Here is a 23,227-nt window from a genome sequence, read left to right as displayed (position 1 = left end):
AAGATATGAAGATCTTTGTCTATACAGTGCAACAGATTGCATATGGTATAAGATAAATGTCAAGATTCAGTTTATTCTATATGGCTTTCCAACAGACACATTACCACTTATTGAAAAGACCATCCTTTCTCCCACTGTACATAAGTGTCACCCCTTTGTCATAAGTCAGGTGACTATGATGTGTGGCTCTGTATATGAATTCTGGTCAGTTCCATTAAGCATGTCTAACCTTGCGCCAATATCCCACTCTCTTAATTACCACAGTTTTATAATAGCTATAGTGATATAAAGCCCTCCAACTTTGTGAATCTTCTTCAGGGTTGCCTGGCTAATCTTAGCACCTTACATTTCCAAATAAATCTTGGTAACAGCTTGTCAATTTTTTACAACCTGCTGGTCTTTGTTACTGGGTTTATATTCAATCTATATCACTTTGAAGACAATTGTCATCTTTATAATAATGACACTTAACTATAAACATGGCATGTTCATTTGTTTAGGTCTTCGTTAGTTTCTCTCAATCAGGTTTTGTGATTTCCAGTGTAGAAGTCTTAAACATCTTTCATACTTATTCCTAGGTGTTTGGCATTTTTTGATGCTACACAGATAGATTTCAAGAACTATAAATAATTAAACACAGGGAACAAAAACAACAACAACAAAAAACCCAAAAAGATAAATAAATATAAGAGATACTAAGATACATGAAGAAGAAAATATGATAGTCTAACACATATTTAATTCAAGTTCCAGAAAGAAAAACAACAGAAAATGAAGCAGAAGCAGTATGTGAAGAGATTAATGAATGAGAATTTTCCAGAACTAATATAAGATACTAACCCACACATTCAAGAATCCAATAGTCTACTAAGCAGGACAAATGTGAAGAAATCCATCTTAGATCCTAGTAAAACTACAAAAAAAAAGGTCACAAAATAAAGATCTGAAAAGCAGCAAAAAAGACATTCCCTTCAAAGGAGCAGTTACAACAGGTTTTTCCTCACTGGCCATAATAAAAGACAGAAAACAATGGAAAACCATCTTTAATTTGTTGGGGGGAACAAGTGCCAACACAAAATTTTATACCCATCAAAAATACTTCCACAAAATAAGAGATAATAAAAGACATTTTCAGATTAACAAAATCTAAGATTTGTACCCAACAGACTCCTTAAAGGAAATCTAAATTTTAGACTTGTTTCATGAAGAAAAATGGTACTAGATGGAAGGTCTGATCTGAGACGCACAAGGAAATGTTGCAGAAAATAGTAAACATGTGAATAAAACTAAACAATGACTATGTGAACTATATGAAATAACAAAATACATTTTGAGGGCTTTAAAAAGACTAAAAAATAATTAAAATATACAAAAATTAAAACATTTAAACTGATAAGAAAGGGCAAAGTCTTCTAATGTCCTCATATTACTCAGGAAGAAGGTACAGCTATTAGTTAAATTCAGTTTTGGATAAGTTAAATATGCATGTTGAAATGAATAGTATAACCAACTGAAGGATTAGAAACAGAATGAATAATCTCCAGACTTATAGAGTTGGAAGAAAAAGAAATGGAAAAAAGCAAATAAACCCAAAAGAAGGCTGCAAAGGAGAGAAAAAGATGCACAGAAACAAGCAGAACAAATAAGAAGCACAAAGTAAATGGCAGACATAAATTCAAATCAGTAATTAACGTCAGTTATATATAAATTCATTGTTTCAATTAAAAGATAAAGGCAGACTGGATTTAAAATTTTAAAAACAGTAAGTTTAAAAACCAGAAATCACAGAGACCACATTATCTGTACACAATGGAAGTAAGCTACAAATCAAATTAAGAGGGGAAAAAAAAAAGTTTAAGTAGAAAATCCCCTTATTTTAAGAAATAAGAAAATAAACTCTATCACAATGTCAACAGTTAACAGAGCCAGAGGTTATCTTTATCCAGAGATGTCACAACTGATTCATGTTGAAGCAATATAGTACAGGGGATGTTGGAGACACTGACTGATGCCCTCTTAAAATGTCTGGTGCCTAACTGCTCCAGGGTTTGTTATTTTGTTTGTTTGTTTTTCTGATAGAAAACATTCAGTTCAAAATTCTGCTTCATCATTTCTACATTTAATGTGATAACTGCTGGCCTCAATGGATCCAACAGACTTTACATCTGTAAGTGTTATTCTTAGGTTTTTCCTCCTCCTATTCTATTTCTCTAGTTACCTCTTGGTTAAGAATACATTCATTCCACCAATCCACTATCAAACACCAATACAATTTATTGGGGGTGCGGGATGGGGGTGGATTAGAATTTTATAGATGATTTTCATTTTGCCAAATGCCAAACCATTGGTATTTCTAGACATAAACAGATAATTGCTCTGTCTTATTTTTCATTTACCTTATAAACATGCTGAACAAGGAGCTATTTCTAATATTTCTCAATAACTATTACTTGGAACCTAGAACAGTGCCATTTATAAAGGGGATGTTACATAATGAGTTTATGGGTAATGACTTAAGTAAGGAGGATACATGTTTTTATGGCAAGTATCCTTTACAGATACTAAGGGATTTAGGGGAGCCTTTAAAAAATATCATCTAGTTTCTCTGCAATTGATTTGACACAATTCTAATTAGGACAAAGAAGACAGATCTAAAAAACCTCCTAAGATTTTAAACTTTCTCATCAGTTTGTTATCTTTATACATCAAAAGTGATACACTGTTATCACCACTCCAACTACTACAACTGATCAATCATCCTATTCTTGAAACAGTTTCCAACAGAAAAGCCTCTTGACTATGAATGATGAGGTCTTCACCTGTTGCTAGTGTGGACATCTCCTTCTGCTTCCCCTTCTCCTTCTCCCTCTGAGCCATCTCCTTCCTGGTGTCCAGTGGTGGTGCTGATGGCACCTGTACTTGAGCTGACACTTCCTGGACCAGCTGGATGCCCCTCAGCTGTAGCATCACCATAAGCACTGCTCCGCCCAGATACTACAGGGAAATAGTTAAGACACACAAATCAACTCCCAAAGCATGATAGAACCCAGTGCATTCTGAAATCACCAATAGTGCAAAGGTAACAAGAGGCATTAAAACATTTTTTTCTTCTATATGAAACTAAGTGAGGACTAAATTCATTATCTTGGCACACAGCACTATCCTAAACTGCGCTCATGGGAGCGAGCTGGCCATCCTACGGTATATAAGATCTACCTACAAGAACAATCTTAACTTCAGCAGCTGATAGATTTCCAACTCATATTCCAGAGGAAACTTACATTACTGACAAGGGAATCTAGAAATTATCAGCTACTCTCCATAAAGATTTTTCATATCCAATTTTAATCACAGATAGACTTATAAGGTCAGACCAAAATGACTTTGTATGCTTCCTCATTCTAGAGCCCCACCTTACTAGGGCAAGGATAACTGTGGGGATGGCATGTTATGTTCACACATCATATCATTAACAATAAGATTGCCCCAAAATATCTTCCCTTGATAGACAGGGAGCAAAAATCACAGGATGATGGGTATCAAAGTCACACCATAACTGTTTAAGATTAATCATGATTTGGAATTTGTGGATGTCACTACTTTCTTCCATTAACAGATCATTAAAAGCTCCCGTAAAACATTTCAATATTAACCCCACTGGGCTTAAACTATCATCATTGAACACTGAACAAACCAGAGTTGAGGTCAAATGAATTCCACAAAGGGATATAAGATTTTTAATTATTCTCCTAAAGTCCTCTTTGCTGACACCAATCTCAGGACCCAGACAGTAATGCCTATTTCATCCCCACCCTCTCTGCACAAGGAGACCAGCACCCCCAGCCACATTACCACTGTGCTCGCCAGCCACTGAGTCCACAGCACTTCCCCCGCTCTCCGAGCCCACACTACCACCATGGTCAGCAGGAGAGGTCCGAAGGGTGGAACCATCAGTCGCTGCTGTGCTGCCCTCATCGTCTGAGGCTGGAGCTGAGAGAGTAACAAGAGCTGTTACAAGTAAAAACCCCTCCTTGGGGTAAAAGAATCAAACCACCTAGTGCAGAGGACACAATGCAGTTTATATAATCTGTCATCAAAGAAAAATGGAAAGATTTGCTGTGCTGGTTAATCACTAACAGGAACAAACACTATACACAGTGCATTGCAAACAGTACTTAGACAGAAGTGAACACCCAGTTCACTGGACATTTCCTTCGCTGTTACATTACAGTGCAAGTAGAACAGTGCAGAGATTCAATAAGACTCTGTGAAATGGATGCTAAGTTTTCTAGCTAAAATGCTTCATGGTCATCATTGTCTAGGTGTTACTGACACTTGCTGAGAGATTAGAAACTAAACATTATCATTCAAAGCATAGAACTCTGAATATTAATGAGATTTGTAATCAGTCAATTTATACTTATGTTGGGAAATCATCTACTGTGAGCTCTTGAATCAACCCTGTTTGGCTTTTAATCAGGTGGTCCAGAGGGGAGCTCATTGGAAAATTTCACGCTTCCTAAATTATCCTCATCAGATGCTAATAATGAAGCAAGGAAATTCCCCAGAGACAGCCACAGCATCCAGGATCAGGGCTGAGCTGAGACAGGAGGAAAATGCTGGATGAGATACATGGGGGAGGAAAGCCAGGATAGCCACAGAGCATAGGAGGAACACAATTTACACAATACAACGGCAACCTCAAAGCCTGAAATGACAGCAACTAAAGAGACCTAAGAAAAGCAACAAGCCATGGCAGCAGGTGAGAGGGAACAGCCAATTTCTCCCTTCCTTATCTATCCTGGATAAAATTCCCAAAAGAATAAAAAAAAAAAAGAAGAAGAAGAAGATACAAACACAGAGAATTATCTGTTTGAAAAACTGTTAAAAACCCTTAAATTATACATGGCTTGACTGTCCAATGTTTTAATTAGGTATTCCTACTCCTCTAAGGGGTTCAATTCTCTATTCAATAAATACTTTTTTTCTCATCAGATTAGGAAAGAAAGTAAAGACAAATCGGGGTTTAAAGATTTCCTATGAATTTTAATTTTCCTCAAAAACTCTACCTCCCAAGCTCATGGATCCCTGACTGTTGGCCACACTGAGCAAGTATTCTGAAGCATAACCCAGCTTCTTGCAGCTTCACTTTTACTTGTAAACGAAGGAAAAAAAGTTAATAGATATGATCTCTATTTCTTGCTTCCCTTTTAATATTGTCTAAAATGTCAGAACTCTAGCAAGAATCCTGAAAGTCCTCATTTTAAGTCCTACAGCTGATCAACCTGTAAGTTGCTCCCGTGGCCTTTCCTCAAGGAATTAGCTGAAGCCAGGCAGCATGCAATGTGTAAGGAAGCAGAGCCATGAGCACCTTTGCCAAGCTTGATCGCTATGCCTTCCACACCCATGTTTCTAAAGGAGAGGCAGAAGCAGGAAGTCCAGAATGGCCTGTCAAAGCAGCTGCCCAATACACTCTCACAGCATTGGAAACAAGGCTTTAGGGACCTGGGGCCCTGAGCTGTGCTCCTTGCTGTGGACAGTTACCTGATGCTGTGGTGTCAGAGAGGGTTCCTGCGTCCAGAGAGGAAGAGCTGGGTGCCTGGCCGGACAGTCCCAGGCTCTGCAGGCCCAGGGCACTGCTGCTGCTGCCTGGGAAACAAGTGGAGAGTGAGCACAACATCCCCTCCAGTCCCCATCCGCAACACTGCTTTGGCCGCCTGCTGCCCTCAGGAGCTCTAAACACCAGCATGTGACCCCCTCTGGCCTAGAGGAAGTTAATAAACAGCCACAGCTGTCCACCCACCAAATTTGGTTACAGAGATGGTGGGATGCCTCCTTCTGCTCAGGCAGGACACACGCTGGAGGAATCTAAGCAATTGCACAAGACCAAACTGACAGAAACCATGAGACTGGCTCCCAGACGGGAAATCCCACCACAAACCCTCTCACTCTCCACCTGTATCTCTGAACAGCTCTCACCCAGATCAACCTCTCCCCACATCTGGGGACAAGCTAAGTCAGCTGGATATCAGTTAACTGCTAAACCTTGTTTCTGTGCAAGGCCAATGGGCCACTTTATTCCTGGCATAGCCTTCTACCTTGTTGGTCCTGCTGCAGGCTCAGGGCAATGGCTAGTTCAACCATGGTCTCGTCATCTGCATCAGGCGGGATGTCCAGCATTGGGGGGAAGCCCTCTGCGCCTGCCAGCAGGGCCTCCAGGGGAGAGGGGTTGCCATTGTTGACATTTTCAGCTGTCTCCAGGACCATCGACTCAGACTGCAGAGAGAAAGCTCTGTCAGTGTCCATGGTAAATGGAAGCTTTTGGAAGTTCACTAAAAATAAGAGCTAGAGGAGAGTTCTGAAGCTCCTCCTCCCCTCTCCTGCTGCCAGACTCACCACCATCTCAAAATCTCCATGGTCCACCTCACTCTGTTCCTGGCTTTCCTGACGGATGTGACCACCATTCGGAATCCCTGATGACTGCATTTTCTCATCTGCATCATCATCGTCATCATCATCCTTGTCTCCTGAGTCAAAGAAACCCCAGTCACCTGAAGGAGCTTGCTCTTTCCTCCTTTGGGCATAAGGTATGATACGTCCCATGGCAACAAAAACACATGACAAGCTTCTAGCTAGCACTCTGTGCTTTAGAGGTAAAAACTCACGGGTGCTATGTCTGGCTTTGATCTCTTGCTTCCAGGACCTAGCAGAATTTGGGAAGAGAGGGTTGGAGTGATAGCTTGCCCCCCATGGAAAGAGATAAAGAAATGAAAACCTCAGATTCCAAAAGAACTGTTCACAAAGCAAAGAAATTTAAGACCAATAGGCCCCACAAGTTCCTACCAATTCTCATGAAACCTTGGGTAAGACAGGGAAAATAATACAAGTGAGATAATTATCTGTCATCTGTCATATAACAGCTTGAAATGTTATCTCACTCCTTCTTCCCAAAATAATAGCCAGTGGGACTTCCACACTACATAAGCATTACGAGAAGAACCAGAATTGGAATGTAAAAACATCGAAAGGAAACTGAGGACACCACTACAGGTCCTGCCTGGGCCCACTTCTGCGTGAAGGTGGGGAGGCTTTCTATTAAGAATTCCAAGTTAGACTCCTAATTGTCAGAAGAGGATGGAAACCTCATCTTCCACTTGATGGAAACCAACTACCTGTACTCTCGGTTCTTGCCAGAGAAAAGAGCCAGAAACCATTACCTAGCTCATCAAAAGCTTAGATAAAATAAATAATATTCAAGGAAGATTGTGAGGAGAGCATGAAGTTGCATGTGTTCCTCTAGACCTGTGTTGTCCCATACAGTAGCCACCAGTCACATGTGACTACTGAGCACTTAAAATGTGACTAGTCCAAATTGAGATGTGCCATTAATGTAAAATATAGTCTGGATTTCAAAGACTTACTATGAAAAAAGAAATGTAAAATATTTCATTAATAAATAAATTAATTTCATCTGTCTCTTTTTCCTTTTTATAATGTGGCTACTAGAAAACAAAAAATTATGTGACTTGCATTATATTTCTACTGGATAGAGCTGCTTCTGAATCAAACAAGTAACCAGAGTTACATATAGATAATGCTATTGTTTAGACACCTTGTACGTGTCCCATGATTTTACTAAAATGTAAATACTGCCCTTGACTTGTTCCCAAGTATATCATAACGGAAAGCACCACAAAATTTGTTACTGAACTTACTGTCACCACCCTAGGGTAACAAAATGGACCCTTAAAAACAGCTATGATTTTTATCTTTGGTCACTCTGATTTTCATAACTGTTTTTACTTTATTTTTACTATGGCTCTGAGGAAGCTTTTAGCCAAACATAAGATCTTTACTTAACAACAACATAGGACCTCGTGATGTAGATTTTCTGTGTATTTCTTTATACTAGACTTTATTATTTTTTTATTCCCTTTACTTTCCCATGGCCTTGATTTTCCCTATTTTTATCGTACCTACTATATGCACTACTATACGCCACCTTAAATTCTTTACTGGAAAAAAGTAGGGGAAAAAATAGGTAAAAAGTATCCAGGACCTTGGTCAACATAAGCAACATTTCCTAAAATGTATCTCCCCTTCCCCACTTCCCAACACACACACACACACACACACACACGACCAAAAACCTAAACCCAGACCTCACATTACCCATTGGAGTGTTGCTTCGAGGGGAGGAGGGCAATGTCACATGTCTCCTTTTGTTCCGGGGCCTTAGGACTCGAATTAGAGCTTGTTTACAAGAGAAGCTCACAGCAGGATCCTGAGGTTTAAAAGGAAGTTGTCATGCTTAGGTATTATGTTATTCATAAAACTGTCTATAAAACACTTTCCTTTCTTGCTCACTGACATGCAAGTGGAAGACCTATCTACTCTTACCTGCAACCCAGCTGACCAAGTTCAGCATTTAATCCCCATTTCTGGACATGGCATATACAAAACCCGTTCAATACATTCTTTTCTTTCAGTTCCTGGTAATAGACTAGCAGGTCAATTGATCCTAAAGTCACTTTGGCTCTCTACAAATGGATTTTGGCTTTTCATCAGAGGGTGAGGTTCCCAGTGCCCACCTCAATACTTCTAACACTTAGCTTCTGTGACAGGGTCACCAGAAATACAAATTTGTATGTACTTTCTCATTCGTTCATGCACTCATTTAATTAATACGTACTAAGCACTAACTATGCAGCAAGCATCATTCTATTTCTTGCGGATTCAGTACTGAACAAGAAAGACGAAGTCCAACCCCTTTTCAAACCTTTCTCTTCCATGGAATGGGTAAGATATTAAAGCTTTTATAGATATTCAAAACTATTAATTCCCATCACCTTCCTTTCAGTCCATTTCATCAGCTTAGCAAACTACAAAAAAATTTTCTCCAGACATTCTTAGGCTGATAAGTGACATCTGGGATTGTGATGCTACGTACAGGACACAATAGCATCTGCATGTAGATCTTGGATGCTGTGTTAATACAGTCCAGCTCACAAGTACAGTAGCCATGGATAATATCTACCAGGGCATTGACGGTAGCTTCAATATGAGTTAGTCCTAAAGAGGAGAAAAACATTAGATGAAAATTTAGTGGAAAAACTTCTAACTGCTTTCGAAACTGAAGCAAAAGTACAAATTGTTATTCTCACATGAAGGCCAGGCTAACAAAAAAAGGCACACACACACATACACACAGCAATGCAACCAAACAAACCAACTACACACAAACAGAATGTAGTTTGTCAGCATTATTTGTAATTTGTTTTATTAACAGTCTCCTAATCTTCCAAACTGGGCTCAAGAGCATTTTCAGGTGTCCTGCACCACAGAACTAAGTAGTTGTTCACCCTCTACGGATATCAAAAGACAGGGCAGAGAAGTGCGAAGAGGAAGGCAGACTCTTCTAAATGTCACTACCACCACCAAACCTTAGATGATAAAACATAACCTCAACATGCCTTTTAGGATTATTGTCTACACAACCTCCAAATACATATGGCAAACAGGGGTCCCTGCAGTTTTCCATATCGCTATTCAGGTTCTTACTCTTCCACCTAAACTTTCCATATCAGTGTAAGACATTAGATGCAAAAGGTAGCAGTAGCTTGGAAATAAAATAATTTTCAAAGCCAATGCTTAACCTTTATCTTCTGAATTGACCTCGAAGCAAGCTTCCAAAGATTTTTAAAAATTATAAACATCACAAAAGATACATATAAAAGTGCCTCTTTATGTGAAACATTCAACACCAGATGAAGAGACAAGGTATAAGAAAATGCCACTCCTCTGCCACACTATCAAATTACTATATCAGAACAATGTACTGATCTCAGAGACTTCTATTTCCTAATTATTAATTTTGGAAGAAATGGATGATGAAGGCTAATGGATGATATCAGGTGTGACTATATATTAAGATGCAAATATCCATTTTAACTTGATACCTGGCAGGCAGGCAGGTGCCAAAAAGGCATTCTTGGGTTTAGACGCATGGAGTTTCCAGAAGTGGTTAACCAACTGGGTGATGAAACTACAGCAATCTCCATCCAACTGCTTCTGAGGTTCTTTCCCCTCATCCACTCCTTCTAAGCAGGAGAAAGGAGAGTATTAACGACGGTAAATCTGAAATGGAATTTAATTTATTTTAAGGTTAACTCAGGTCAAGGAAGCTTGCCTGGGGAGGGAGTTTCAAGTGGGGACCCAATCAATATGCCAACTATCCCTAGACTCCAGCACGCACATCTAGGAAAAAAACAGTCTGGGAAAGGAATATCAAAGAAAACATTTTATGTTAGAATTAAATAGAAGGGGGAGGGAGTTCAGGATCTTTATAGCAGACTGAGAGATAAATTCTGACTGTTCAATTTCTAAAAATTAGGTGAACATCTGAGATTCTTCTAAAACAATTCTTGGATTATAGAATAGGAGGAACAGGATCATGACAGCATATGGGAGCATGTAAATAACACAATTGCAAAGGCATCAATAAACTGTATTCAATAAACTATATTTGATAATGGCAAAACAAGTTTGGTACCCAATAAGTTTGAGGACAGATGAGGAAATGAAATCAAGAACTAAGAAAGGCCACTACCCTTATCAGTAAAATACTGGCAAAAGAACAGCATGAAAGCAAAAGACATGATTCTATTACTTTAAAGCAACCAGGGCCCAATCTTAGCTTTACCCTGGAGATTAGAGAAACCAGTAACTTCAGAACACTAAACAAATTCAAAGATAATCAAAGGGTTAAATGCTGACAAGGATATTTATTTAAAATGGTACAATCTTAACATCAAAAGCCCTACAAGGTATAAAGATCAGGGGATAAAATCCCTGTCTCTTGAAGCATGAAATCAATCAGAGGCCAGTAAGAACAATAAGAGGACAAAAGGTAAGGAAGTGTATTAAGCAGATTTCAGATCACAGCCACAAAGGCCAAGTTCACCTGTTTCCATCTGGGGCAGCTTAGACTCCGTGAAGTGGACAAGGTTGTTAGGGCGCATAATGGCAATGGAGCGAGCTGTGATCACCAGCCTCTGGAACACCTCAGGGTCCAAATCCTTGCCTTCTTTGCTGGATGCATTGAGACACTGCACGGCTTTGCTCAGCAAGGCCTGATCCTATAAAACAACAAGAACACAGAGGATCAACCAAAAGCAAAGACTGGGTACTAGAGCAAAGAGCAGAGTTCTACTTCAGTGGCTGGCAGGGTGTCAGAACTGTTATCTCTTCTCAAGAGAACGGGTTACTTGCCACCAGCAACCTGGAACAAATCTTCAAAGCAGCACAATACAGTCAGACATCTTAATACATAGAATACTAAAGGCATTAAAAATCAAAAGTCATGAAATCAGTATCAAAGTATAATAGAAACACTAGAAACCACCAAATTCTCCAGAACTGTAACTCCAGGATTTCTTCCCCACAGAAGAGTCATTTCTTTACAAGTTCATATTACGCAAAGGTTATGTTTCTGCAACTGCCTTTCCTTGAGAAGCTCAGCAGGCTAAATTCACACTTCTCAGTTCTCTGGTTGGAGGCACAAAGGCTAACCAAGTCATCTGGACTGGCAGCTCCCCCCAGAGCCCTTCTCCCTCATAGTCAGAACTGCCTGCATTTCCATCTATGTAACTGGCCCAACTTGTCTCCTTCAGCTGCTTCTTACTTTTAGAGTAGAGACCCTCTCTCTCTCCAGTTTACCCTCTCAGAGGCTCTCCAACAACCACTCAGCAATTTCCTCACAAATAAGTATACCTTTAGGGTTGTACAAATGCTGGAGGTGTGAAAACACCAGCAGTCCTATCTCCTGAGTGATTCCCTTACCTAATTATTTTCTAATAAGAAGCTGCACATTCAAATGTGCCTCCCTCTTTTTCTTAAGTCTTATAGAAAAGTCTTTCTGATTCTGTTAAAGCAACAAAAATAAAAGTGCAAACCAGTGGCCCATTAGCTGACTTATCCTCAGTTCTGAGTGGTATTCACTAATTTCTTAGGAGAAATTTAGACTGTGGGAGTATAACCTCAATGTTATCCTTTTTCCACTTAAATTCCCTTTGCCCTTGCTTTACAAATTTGAGAAATGAACTTACTTGATTCCCTGTCAGTATCACAACTTCCATTTCTACAAAAGGCATCCCTGAGAGGGAACGATTACCTTGTGGCTGTGATAGGCTGAGCGGCTGGTGTGCAGGCTAGCCAGAAGGCTCTTGGACTGCTGCTGGACACTGGCAGGTGCTGGCAGGGACAGCAACAAAGTGGCCAGCTCCTGGGCTGCATTCTTATTTCTCTCCTGATGCAGAAGACAGAAGGGTTATCACTAATCCCACCAAATCAATGCAGAATAAACTGTATACACTCTGGCCTTCCTTTCTTCCCTCATATGCACCAAGGCTAGGTTATACTTCATGGACGGCAAATAGCTAAAAAAAAAGACTTCAGAAATTATAACCCTTGTACAATACAGGTGAAAAAACTGAATCCAAGCTCATGACTCCAGTATAGTGTTCTTTTACTAGCACTCATCCTATTCTATGAGAAGCTCTTACTATGGTCCCCCAAAAGAAGGACATAAGGACTTATGCTGAAGACTTCTATGGAGCTTCTTTGCAAATCAAGATCATGCTATAAATCTTTAGATACAAGGCCTCAGGGCCTCTGATAACTCCAATGACATCCTGCCTCTTCAGAAAGCTCCCACATGCTTTGAAAAAGTAACTTGCCTTCTCGATGATTGGGCCAACAGCAAAGCAGCTTTCCAAGGCTTCTAAAGAACTCACAACCAGCCTAAGGAGACAGAAAAGCTGGCTTGAGTACAACAACCCTCCTCTCTGCCTTGTGCTTTAGCCTATGCAAACTATAGTCCTGAGTACCTTGGGGAAAGCTAACAAATGCCAAATACAAAATCAAAGCACAATAAGACCTGCCACAGGCACCATGCATATGTTTCCTTGTGTTACAAGCCAGGAGAAACCTGGCTCCTGCTCAGAGATCAACCTGAGGCCATGTTCATAATCTGCAACTCAAAGACAGGGCTGTTCTTTCTCAAAGAAGATAAATGTGTGTCCTTCTGCTGCCTGTGGCAGGGATCACTGAGACTGACTTAAGAGTCTTGATGCAATGGGACCCAAAGCCGAAATGCCCATAGATTAGTGGGCAAAGGGATATACAAAGGGAAAGGTTAAAGCCATCTTCTTAGACTGGGAAGGTTAAGGTTATTTTTACTTACACCTCCAAGAAAATAGACAAAGGCATTTCCTGTGAGTCTCTTAAGTGTGGTAGAAAGAACGAACTGTATTTTTTGGTGCATGCCAACTGTCAACATTCAAGGGATAGTGCAAAGCACCTTTAGAAAACTGTGCAACTTTCCCTTAGGGAAGGACTAGGAAACCCAAGTACTTAAGGGTACCAAGGTAACATGTTCCCCAGGGCTTACTCCTTTGAGCTTAATGTGCCATAATAAAAACACCAACACCTAACAGCTGAAGCTCTGGACAGAGAAAGAAAAATACTGAGAAGGGAGCTGGAGAGAAAAGGGTAAAGGGGTAGAGGAAGACAGTAAAGAACTAGGGAAAGGGAACTGTGGCATAAAACAAAATTGGACATAGCAAGCGCTCTGGTTCATATCAGATGGTATGCTTTTTTTTGTTTGTTCCTCCTTCCCCACCCCACCCCACCCCACCCCACCCCAATCCACTGTAGAGAGAGAGGAGAAAGAGAAGAATGGAGTAAGAAGAGAGAGCTAAGAGAGTCGGAAGCAGCCAACACCAAGAGTGCACTTACAGTCCTCCATATATTCCATTTTACACATGGATAGCTCTGCAGCCATGCAATGACCAGAACAGAAAGAAGCAAGAAGACTCTTAAACAGAAGCAGAATCAATGCAAAGCCACACCATTGATTACATTGCTCCCTGACACACACTCACTCGTGCAGAGGAAAGAAAGAGGGCATACTAACCGGTCCAGCTTGGTTAGGGACTCAGTTTCAGAACTTGGGGGAGAAGCAAAGAAAAAAAAAGGAAAAAAAATGTGAAGCTCAGAGAAACCTGGATATACATCATAAGCAAACTATATAATGAATAGGGTAGGTGGAAAAAAGGAAGGAAGAAAAGAAGGGAAGGAGGAAAGGAGGGTGGGAGGAAGAAAGAAAGAAGGAAAGAAAGAAAAGGGGGAGGGGGGCAGAAGGCTCCTACTGGGAGACAGTGATTCCAAGCAAGGTGACTCTTAAGACTTCTAATGTAAGAAACTCGACATCTTACATCATCAATTATTTCATCTATCATGGCAAACCAGCAGCTACCTAGCACAAAGAAGCCAAGCACAATGTTTAGGAATGCCACTGTAGGGAGTTTTAAGGAGACTCTGAACTCTACTCCAATACGCAACAGACAGCCCCCTGCTAGCATTGTTATTACCACCTAAGTAGCTACTGCAGAGAAAGATGAGAAGATGACGAGATCAGAATGGAAGGGAGGATTTTCCCTATAATTTATCTCAGCAAGACTGGATCCTAATCTATAATATCGGCTTAAGCACCTTCCAGTCTGCAGGCTCTGGCTACTCTACAGGATACCTGAGAGTTAAAAAAGGAACAGGAGCCCCAGGACAGAGAGACTCTGGAGTCAGAGGGCCATGAGCATGGTTTTCGAGTATTCCCAGTTGTGATAGTTACTTCTGTGTCAACTTGGTTAGGCTATGGTACCCAGCAGTTTGGTCAAACACTAGTCTCGATATTGCCCTGAAGGTATTTTGTAGATGTGGTTAACATCTACAGTCAGTTGACTTTAAGTAAAGGAGATTACCTTCAATAAGGTGGGTAGACCTGGTCCAATTAGTTGAAAACCTGAAGAGCAAAAACTGAGGTTTCCTGGGAAAGAAGGAATTCTACCTCAAAACTACAGCATCAACTCCTATATCTCAGTTTCTAGCTGCCAGCCTGCCCTACAGATTTCAGACTCAAGACTACAACTCACACCTAAGTTTCTAGCCTGCCCTACAAATCTCTAACTTCCCAGCCCCCACAATCTTGTGTCCCAACTCCTAAAACAAATCTCTTAATATACATATACACACACATAAATATCCTATTGGCTCTGTTTCTCTGAAGAACCCTGAAAGATGCCCCGGTACAGTAGGAGATGCCAGAGGTGTAGAAACCAGAAGAGCACAGGCTAGACTTGGGACAGCTCCTCAAAGACGGACTCTCTTTAGACAAAGGAGGTTCTGTAGCGAGAGCGAAAAATGGTGAGAACTGAAGGCAACCCGTGCCAGGGCTGGTACCTCTCCAGGACAGTTCCACTGGTGGAAGCAGGGGCAGCTGAGTCACTATCTCCAGAGCCATTGCCCTGGGTCAGGTTTGAAGGGCAAATGTTGCTGACGGAGGCAGAAGGGAATTCTTCTGGGGGCTCATCAGGCCAGCCAAACTGCTCCTTAGTCTTGCCATAAATCTTTACAGCATCTATCATGGTGACGCCTGCTGGATCCACCGAGGCCCCAACTGCAATAAGCAAGAGGGCCTTTAGGAAGCACATGCTCTAAAGGGTTAACGTCACCCCCTCCAAAGCAAAGGCCACACCAGTTTGGGCAAAGTATCAAATCACATCAATTTTATGTTCATAGAGGAACTTTATCTCCTGAGGCTTCAGCAGCATTTAATCACTTATAGATGCTAGATACTTGTAGAAAGAGTTCCTTGAACCAAAAGCCAATTAAGTCTTCTACTCAGAAGAGTCCTTAACATCATTGTGAGGATCCTCTCAGGCTGTCAAGGTACTGTATCTCCCACCTCCCACCCCCAAGGATCTCTAAGCACCCCATTTGTTCAAGGTACAGATCATCGCTAACAGCAACTATTTCGAGGAGAAAGAGTATCAGGTACTATAATGGAGTATCAGACAGGTACTACAGGTAACACATGAAAGGACCAGGGACTTTACTGTGAGGTTTAAAGTTCTCAAGAACAAGGCAAGACAGGCATCGCTGAACACCTCTAGGTGATGTGTGACCTGAGGCTTTCATCTGCACTTCGAGAAAGCTTTGGGATTTTACATGCTAATTTTCTCTCCCCACTGTCTAACCAAGTAGGCAGTCCCAACGGTAAGGCTGACCCCACACCACAAAAGGGAATCCTTGAGCAAAGTTTCACCCTATCACTACCTCTTCCATTCTCACGTATACCCCTTTCCTGTCACTTCACCTCCTTTATATCTCAAATGAAGCTCAACATTTCCTGACTGCAGAGAACAGAGACAGATATCACTAGGGCAGAGGGTTCCCAGACTATTTTGAGCAGTGGCCCCCAATTCTGCAGTCATGCTGAGAAGGATACAGTCTGCACCAGGGGTTGGGACTCACTGAAGAGGTTCAGTTTCTTATCAGCTTGTAGGGCTTCTTCTCTGGTGAAGGGGAAGTCAAACCAGCGGGAGCGACTCAGATTAAGCTGCATAGTTCTGCCAAAGATCTCAATGTATGAGGGGGCCCGCTCGATCGCCTGGGTCCCAATCTGGATCCGCATGCCTGTCATCACCATAGTGCTATTGTTGTTACTAATCTCAATGGTGAAGCCACCAGGCTGTAGGGAGAAAACACAGGCATCAGAAAACAGAGGTTCCGAAATTCAAAGTTTTAATCCATCCTCTGCTATTGTCTCAATGTGTGATCCTTTTAATTCTCCAATAATGACTCCTTGCTTCCAAGGATGGGAAAACAGGCAGGGAATAGCTTCTCTTCTATTGTAGGCTCCCTTTACCCCAGAGTTAACAACCTTCACTTGTCCTCTGCACATTAATCATGTTAGTAACAGTGGAAACCTGTCCTGTGGGATGGGAGCCTTTCTGAACATGAAGGTCCCCTTTTGTTCAAGGGACCAGTCAGCTAGACTCCAGGGTGAGTCACTGTGAGGCCACACCTGCATTCTAAAGGTGTTGTGTTCTCAAACTATATTGTTATGGGTCCCTTCAACCCAGGGATGGAACCCAGCACAGCACAGTCCTTACCTTGGTGTTGGCCACATACATGCCCGTGGAATTCAGCCGGTGCTTTATCTGTTGTGCATTGTAGACCTGCAGGAGGTCATTACCACCAAATTCCACATCTGTCAACTGCTGGTTGTGTTCAAAGAAGTCAATGGGGAAGGTCACTTGGCTAGACGTGCGGGTTGCTGTGGAGAGAAGTACCAGATTGCCAGAGAGCACCAGTATGTGCAGCCTCTACCACCCCAGCTCCCTCCCTCTACAGGTAAAGATGCCTTCTGGGCTGAGCCCACACTCACACACGCTAACCTTTCTAAGTAAATTCTGGATTATAATGTTTGCATCAGCACAATGCCTCCCGGCAGTTAGCTCTCAAATAGCTTATTATCCCTAACCACAATGTCATCTACCAGTACAAAGAAATTCAGTGTTGAGTGTACAGTTAACAATAGGATCTCTCATAATTGATTTATTTAAAATAAACAACAGGAGCTACGTCTTGTCAGGAAGATGAGCTACAATCTAGAACAAATTTAAGATAATGGTCTCTGCTTAGTCAACTCACTCTCTCCTAAATTCAAGCTTTCACTTCCCTGAAGAGTCCTCTTTCAGTCAGGAGCAAGACCCCAGCTCAGAGACCTATGATGGGTTCTTCACTACTCAGTGGGAAACTAACAACTGAAGGGAGCAACTCTTCAGTCAGCTCCATCCTGCACCTCACACCAAGCCAAGTGTTTTCCCTAAACACAGAGAAAAAAAGCTCTCAAACAAGGTCCAGAATACAACTCTTTACTGGGCACCTAAGCAGAACTGCTGACCTGAAGCTGACAGTAGGTGGGTCTTGCCATTTATACATTATCCCTAAAAGCTGCACAAAACATTGGTGCCCTGTAGAACCTCGACTCTGCTCTGCGAAAATTACCTAGTACATATCTCTAATTTCACAGAATGTGCAAGCAGGACAGCCATCATTTCTTTACAGATATGTACAACAGTTTATTCTTAGCCATCATCTAGAAGACTGCTACTCCCATTCCACCAGAAGCCTTTGTGAAGGGACCTTACTGATGGTAGCCATTTTGCGTTTTCGAACAGGCTTCATTATGCTGATGACACTGCTGGGCTGAAGGGAGGGCTGAAGCCAGAAAGAGGTGTTCTCCACATTGGCCATGTAAATGCGCAGGCTGCCATCCTCACACAGCAAGATCATTGTTGTCCGCTGCTGCTCATTGCAGGCCGTGTGTCTAATGGCAACCATGTCTTGGATCTAGGAGGAAGAGACAGAGGAGGGTGTTTGTTCCTAGACCTATAAATCAGAACCCACAGAGAGAAATAAGCACAGAAACAATCTGTTTCAGAGTCAGCTGGTGGTTGGAGAAGGGTGGCAAAGAAAAGACATCTGAGAGAAAATGGATCAAAATCCTTTCATAGGCCTCTACTGAGAAAGTTGGGGAAGTGACATAAATATAAAAATAGACCAGGATCACAGCAAAGTAGCAGGAGAATTGGGCACTGACCTTGGCTTTAGCAGGAAGAGTTTTAATTTCTTGGATAAGAAAAGTGTCCGGTTTCACCATAACTACCAGTGGCACACCTGTAGTTTGCTGGACACAACACACCAAGCCAGGGTGGTTCATAACCTCAGACCATTGGCAAAGGGCAGGAGAAGTCTTACTGCCACCATTGGAACTGCAGACAACCCAAATGGCCAGTTAGAATCAATCACCATAGGACGGATAGTTACCTAAAGGCCATCCTCTAAACACCTGACTTCTGAAGCAACATTTTCATCCAGGTACTGAAATTATCCATACATCTCAATTTTATTCTGAGCTATATACACATGCTCAAATACCCCAAAGCGTGCCTGCCCCCTGGTAGGAGTTCTGGTTTAGATACTTCACTGCTAAGCTCCCCTGTCTGAGGAACAAGTGGTCTATGTGCCTAGAGGCTGTCAAGTGCCAAGGACCATGGAACTGCTTCAAGCTGATGAACAACTGTTCTACAAAACTTCTGGGCCCACAAAGGGTAAAGGATGATAGTGACTGTGTTTTAAAACTGCAACTTCCATGTAGACCAAGGGAAGAGATGTTTATTTGGTACAGGATCTATATTACCTAAACAACTTAACTCATACAGTTTGTTCAAATACCATAAGTACATGGAACTTGGAATAGGAAGTGAGAACTGGTAGGTCTGTACAGGTTAGTGTGAAATAGTGACAAATCCCAAAGTAATTTGGGCAGAGAAAAAATATATACGCAGGGACCCCTGAGGAGCCGGAGGAAAATGCGGAAGTGCTGGACTTCCTCATCTGAATTGTTCTGATGTTCTCACAAACACTGAGGATTGGCGGTGTGGTATACCGAGCCCTCTATCTTGGGGCTTGCCCTTATGAAGCTCATTACTGCAAAGGAGAGGCTAAACCTGCTCATAATTGTGCCTAAGAGTCTCCCCCTGAGTACCTCTTTGTTGCTCAGATGTGGCCCTCTCTCTCTCTAGCTAACCCAACTCAGTAAGTAAACTCACTGCCCTCCCGTCTACGTGAGATCTGACACTCAGGAGTATAAATCTCCCTGGCAACGCAGGATATAACTCCCAAGGATGAATCTGGACCCAACATTGTGGGACTGGAACATCTTCTTGACCAAAAGGGGAATGTGAAGTGAAACAAAATAAAGTTTCAGTGGCTGAGAGATTTCAAATGGAGTTGAGAGGCCACTCTGGTGGGCACTCTTACTATACAGATAACCCTTTTTAGGTTTTAATGTATTGGAATAGCTAGAAATAAATACCTGAAACTATTAAACTGCAACCCAGTAGCCTTGATTCTTGAAGACAATTGTAAAACAATGTAGCTTAGTAGGGGTAACAGTGTGACTGTGAAAGCCTTGTGGATTATACTCCCTTTATCCAGTTTATGGATGGATGAGTAGAAAAATGGGGACAAAAACTAAATGAAAAATAGGGTGGGGGTGATGATTTGGGTGTTCTTTTTTACTTATATTTTTTATTCTTATTTTTATTTTTTTCTGGTATAAGGAACATGTTCAAAAAATAGAGTGGGGTGATGAATGCAAAACTATATGATGGTACTGTGAACAGTTAATTGTACACCACAGATGACTGTATGATATGTGAATATATCTCAATTAAACTGAATTAAAAAAAAAAAAAAAAAAAAAAAAACCCTCTGTGCCCACCAAGTTATATGTAAATGGTATCCATTTTATTTCATCCCAAACAAGGTAATTCACAACACAGATGCCAGGGAGAAAGTGCTATGATGGCTTTTCAATGGCAGATAAATGCAAGAGACCCTAGAGCTTCTTCCTTAAATAAATTCTCTATTATCTGAAAACTTGATGCAAGCCTGTTTCCCCAGCCCCTCCCATGCCACCCACTGTTGATACTACATCCTATCTACTATTAAATCTCATCAAGACAGAAAACTTGAAGGGCATTTATCACAGGACGAGTGCTAAGGAGAAACTTCTGTTTCCTTCTCAAAACTTGGTAAAAAATTAAAATTATATTCCTGCTTTGATTATAGCTTTTTTTCTGAGTAACTGTGCTCTCTCCCACCCCATAACTATATCTACCTCCTACAGTTTATTATAATGGTGTTACAAACCATACAAACAGCCTAACCTACCAAACCTAGATGTTGCTTTATTTTAAAGATACCGAACAGGGAAGACAGAGGATTAATGGAGAAAAGTTAAGTTTAACTAGAGTCATAACCAAAACCAAAACCCAGAAGGAGTATTTGGGATCTCCTATTAAATATAAGCATTGTGAAACTAAATATGAAATAATCATTCCCACCTTTTGATGTTGATGGGAAAGAGTTGCAACACCTCCAAAGTAGTCCTGCTGATGGTGGCTGCAAAAGATTTGCCTTGACAATAGCTGAAGAACAACATCTGCAACACATGGGAGTAGTACACAGACACGCCACCACCTGCCACCTGGCTATTACTGTCCTATCAAGACAAAGACACAACACTTGCATTAACTGCTCATGTTGACTTAGGTAACAACTTCCAACTTATGCTGGCTATTAGTTTTATATCATATAAAGTGATCTCATACTCTAAACACAAAATACCTGTGGACAAATCTTACAAACACCATTTGAATAAATGAACTTCAAGTTGAATCAGTTTAGTCTTGAAGGCCAAGAGCTTTTGCTGTTAGGTAAAAAAGTTTAGAAGCAAAAAAAGAAGAAAAAGAAGAAAAACAGAAGAGTTGCTAAACTAAATCTGGAATAGGAGGAAAAGGTGACATTTTCTCTAACCTTCAGGTCCTCATGATTGATTTCCAGTACATTAGTGACATAGAAGGGTCCCTGCTGGGCACTGCTGGCCTCTTCCATGAGCTGAGTATAGATGTACCCAGCAGAAGACATTATAACAATGATGTTTTTTCCCTCTTCATTGAAGAGGAAGGTAACATCTCTTATCTTTGAGCTTGGCAGGAGAAAGTAGAAGGTTGGACTCAAGGCATCAATAGACAGGTCATAAATCTGCAGGTTGGAAGGAAGAAAAACTAAATAAGGGGTATCTATTTTAGTCCCATCCCCAAAATACTCTGAACCCAAATAGCTGCAATTGGTGAGTAACAGGCATTCATTCTCCATTCAATAGGCACCTACTAAATGTCATGTGCTGGGCATATAAAGATGAATAAAATATCTTTTATTCACTATCCCTCAAGGAACTAGTAGGGGAAAGAATACATAAACAAAATTTATAACAAGTATAGTAGCAGGTGTGCACTTGGAAAGATGGGTGTAGAATCAATTTCATACTCCTACATAAGAAAGCTCCTGCTCAGTAATATTATAAAGGGCAACAAAATGTTACAATTTTTTTATTTTTAATTTCTGGGAAAAGCTAGCACATAATGGATATCAGCTCTTCTGGACAATCTAAGAGCAGAACCATTCTAGAACCATATCACCAAAGAGCTATAACTGTACCTTGACAAAGTCTGCAGTGACAATTGCTAATTCAGTCTGCGAACCAGGTAACCATACAGCTTTGATGATGAAGTTCCCTGTTGCCAACTGGGTATGCAACACCAAGTGATCCGAAACAGAGCCTGAGCTACTAAAGGTCAGCACATGGCAGTCCTGGACACAGTTTAAGAACAAAATGGATAAAAGATAACTTGGAAAACAGGCTAATCCATCATTTCAAAGTTCCAATGTTTCATTTCTTTCCTAAGATTTCCTGCCTTCAGACAGTATTCAGATTGTCTAGCAACATATTTAGGTTTCAAGAAAAAAAAAAGATTATTTCCCACCTAGGAGAAATCTGGAAGACCTGGAAGAAATTCAGAGAAAAATTTCTTTTGCATTTCAATGGCTTTTAAGTGTTAATCTTGACAACGAGTAAGAAAAAGTGGTACTGAGAACAGGGGAGAGAGTGACCACGGTCTGTAGCTCCAAGTAATCAAACTTGGCTCAAGATTTTTACCTTCAGCCCGCAAACTGCAAGGTAGTCCTCCTTGCAGGGATTTCCAGTGAGGCTCAGAACAGTAAACGGAACTGGGGCAGAAGCCAATCGGGTCAGAGTCAACTTTCTCTTGCTGGAATCTGCTTGCTTCAGGAGTGCAGAGAGCTGCAGAACAGTGATCTGCAAAGAAGCAACTATCATTTTACTCTTATCCCAGTGTTCTCAGAGAATACAGAGCAAGAAACAAGAGCCTTTTTAATAGGGATATTAGTTTGCAGGCTTTTCTTGCAGATAAGGCTCTTAGGACAATCCTAGACCAACATTAGCCTAGACCAACAACCAAATTGTTGACAGTTTACTTTCTGCTACTAAAGCAAACATTGCTGCTACATTAAAGAGTTAGACCACGCTGGAAGTAATATATTCACTTCTGACCAGCAGATTATAAAAAGGAAAACTTAAAACCCATATCATACGAAGAACCAAAGGAAAGTTAACTAAAAGCTTTTCTTGCAGGTAAGTCTCTTAGGACAATCCTAGACCAACATTCTCATTTCTCCTGGCTAAATGACATGAAATTCCTTTCATTCCCTCCTTTCAATGAGGACAAAACAGATGAGAAACAAAACCAATTTTTCTTTATATAGTCAGTTCATAAAATGATTAAACAATTCCTATGTAACACTATCCTTTTCCTTTTCTCTATGAATCTGTTCTTCAAAGTATTTCAGAGCTGTTTTAAGGACTATTCACATCTCCAGTTTGTTTTTCACTTAA

The 23,227-nt window shown here is 41.0% G+C and overlaps 1 protein-coding gene across 1 annotated transcript in view; it reads right to left on the bottom strand.

The window, feature by feature from the left end:
• Positions 1 to 23,227, bottom strand: part of UBR4 (ubiquitin protein ligase E3 component n-recognin 4) — a 146,560-nt gene that overhangs the window by 60,395 nt on the left and 62,938 nt on the right. The window contains 20 exon segments of the mRNA XM_037828357.1: positions 2,820 to 2,994; positions 3,853 to 3,990; positions 5,545 to 5,649; positions 6,099 to 6,276; positions 6,397 to 6,527; positions 8,173 to 8,284; positions 8,951 to 9,072; positions 9,960 to 10,100; positions 10,964 to 11,138; positions 12,173 to 12,307; positions 12,738 to 12,801; positions 15,298 to 15,514; positions 16,372 to 16,588; positions 17,013 to 17,176; positions 18,054 to 18,255; positions 18,506 to 18,677; positions 20,817 to 20,974; positions 21,289 to 21,516; positions 21,973 to 22,125; positions 22,472 to 22,630. Of these exon segments, the coding sequence (XP_037684285.1) occupies positions 2,820 to 2,994; positions 3,853 to 3,990; positions 5,545 to 5,649; positions 6,099 to 6,276; positions 6,397 to 6,527; positions 8,173 to 8,284; positions 8,951 to 9,072; positions 9,960 to 10,100; positions 10,964 to 11,138; positions 12,173 to 12,307; positions 12,738 to 12,801; positions 15,298 to 15,514; positions 16,372 to 16,588; positions 17,013 to 17,176; positions 18,054 to 18,255; positions 18,506 to 18,677; positions 20,817 to 20,974; positions 21,289 to 21,516; positions 21,973 to 22,125; positions 22,472 to 22,630 (3,146 nt within the window).

The sequence above is a fragment of the Choloepus didactylus genome, chromosome 2, assembly GCF_015220235.1.
Source record: "Choloepus didactylus isolate mChoDid1 chromosome 2, mChoDid1.pri, whole genome shotgun sequence".
In the NCBI taxonomy this organism is placed as follows: domain Eukaryota; kingdom Metazoa; phylum Chordata; class Mammalia; order Pilosa; family Megalonychidae; genus Choloepus; species Choloepus didactylus.
Note: the sequence above shows the minus strand (reverse complement) of the source record. Positions and strands in the feature narration are given on the sequence as shown.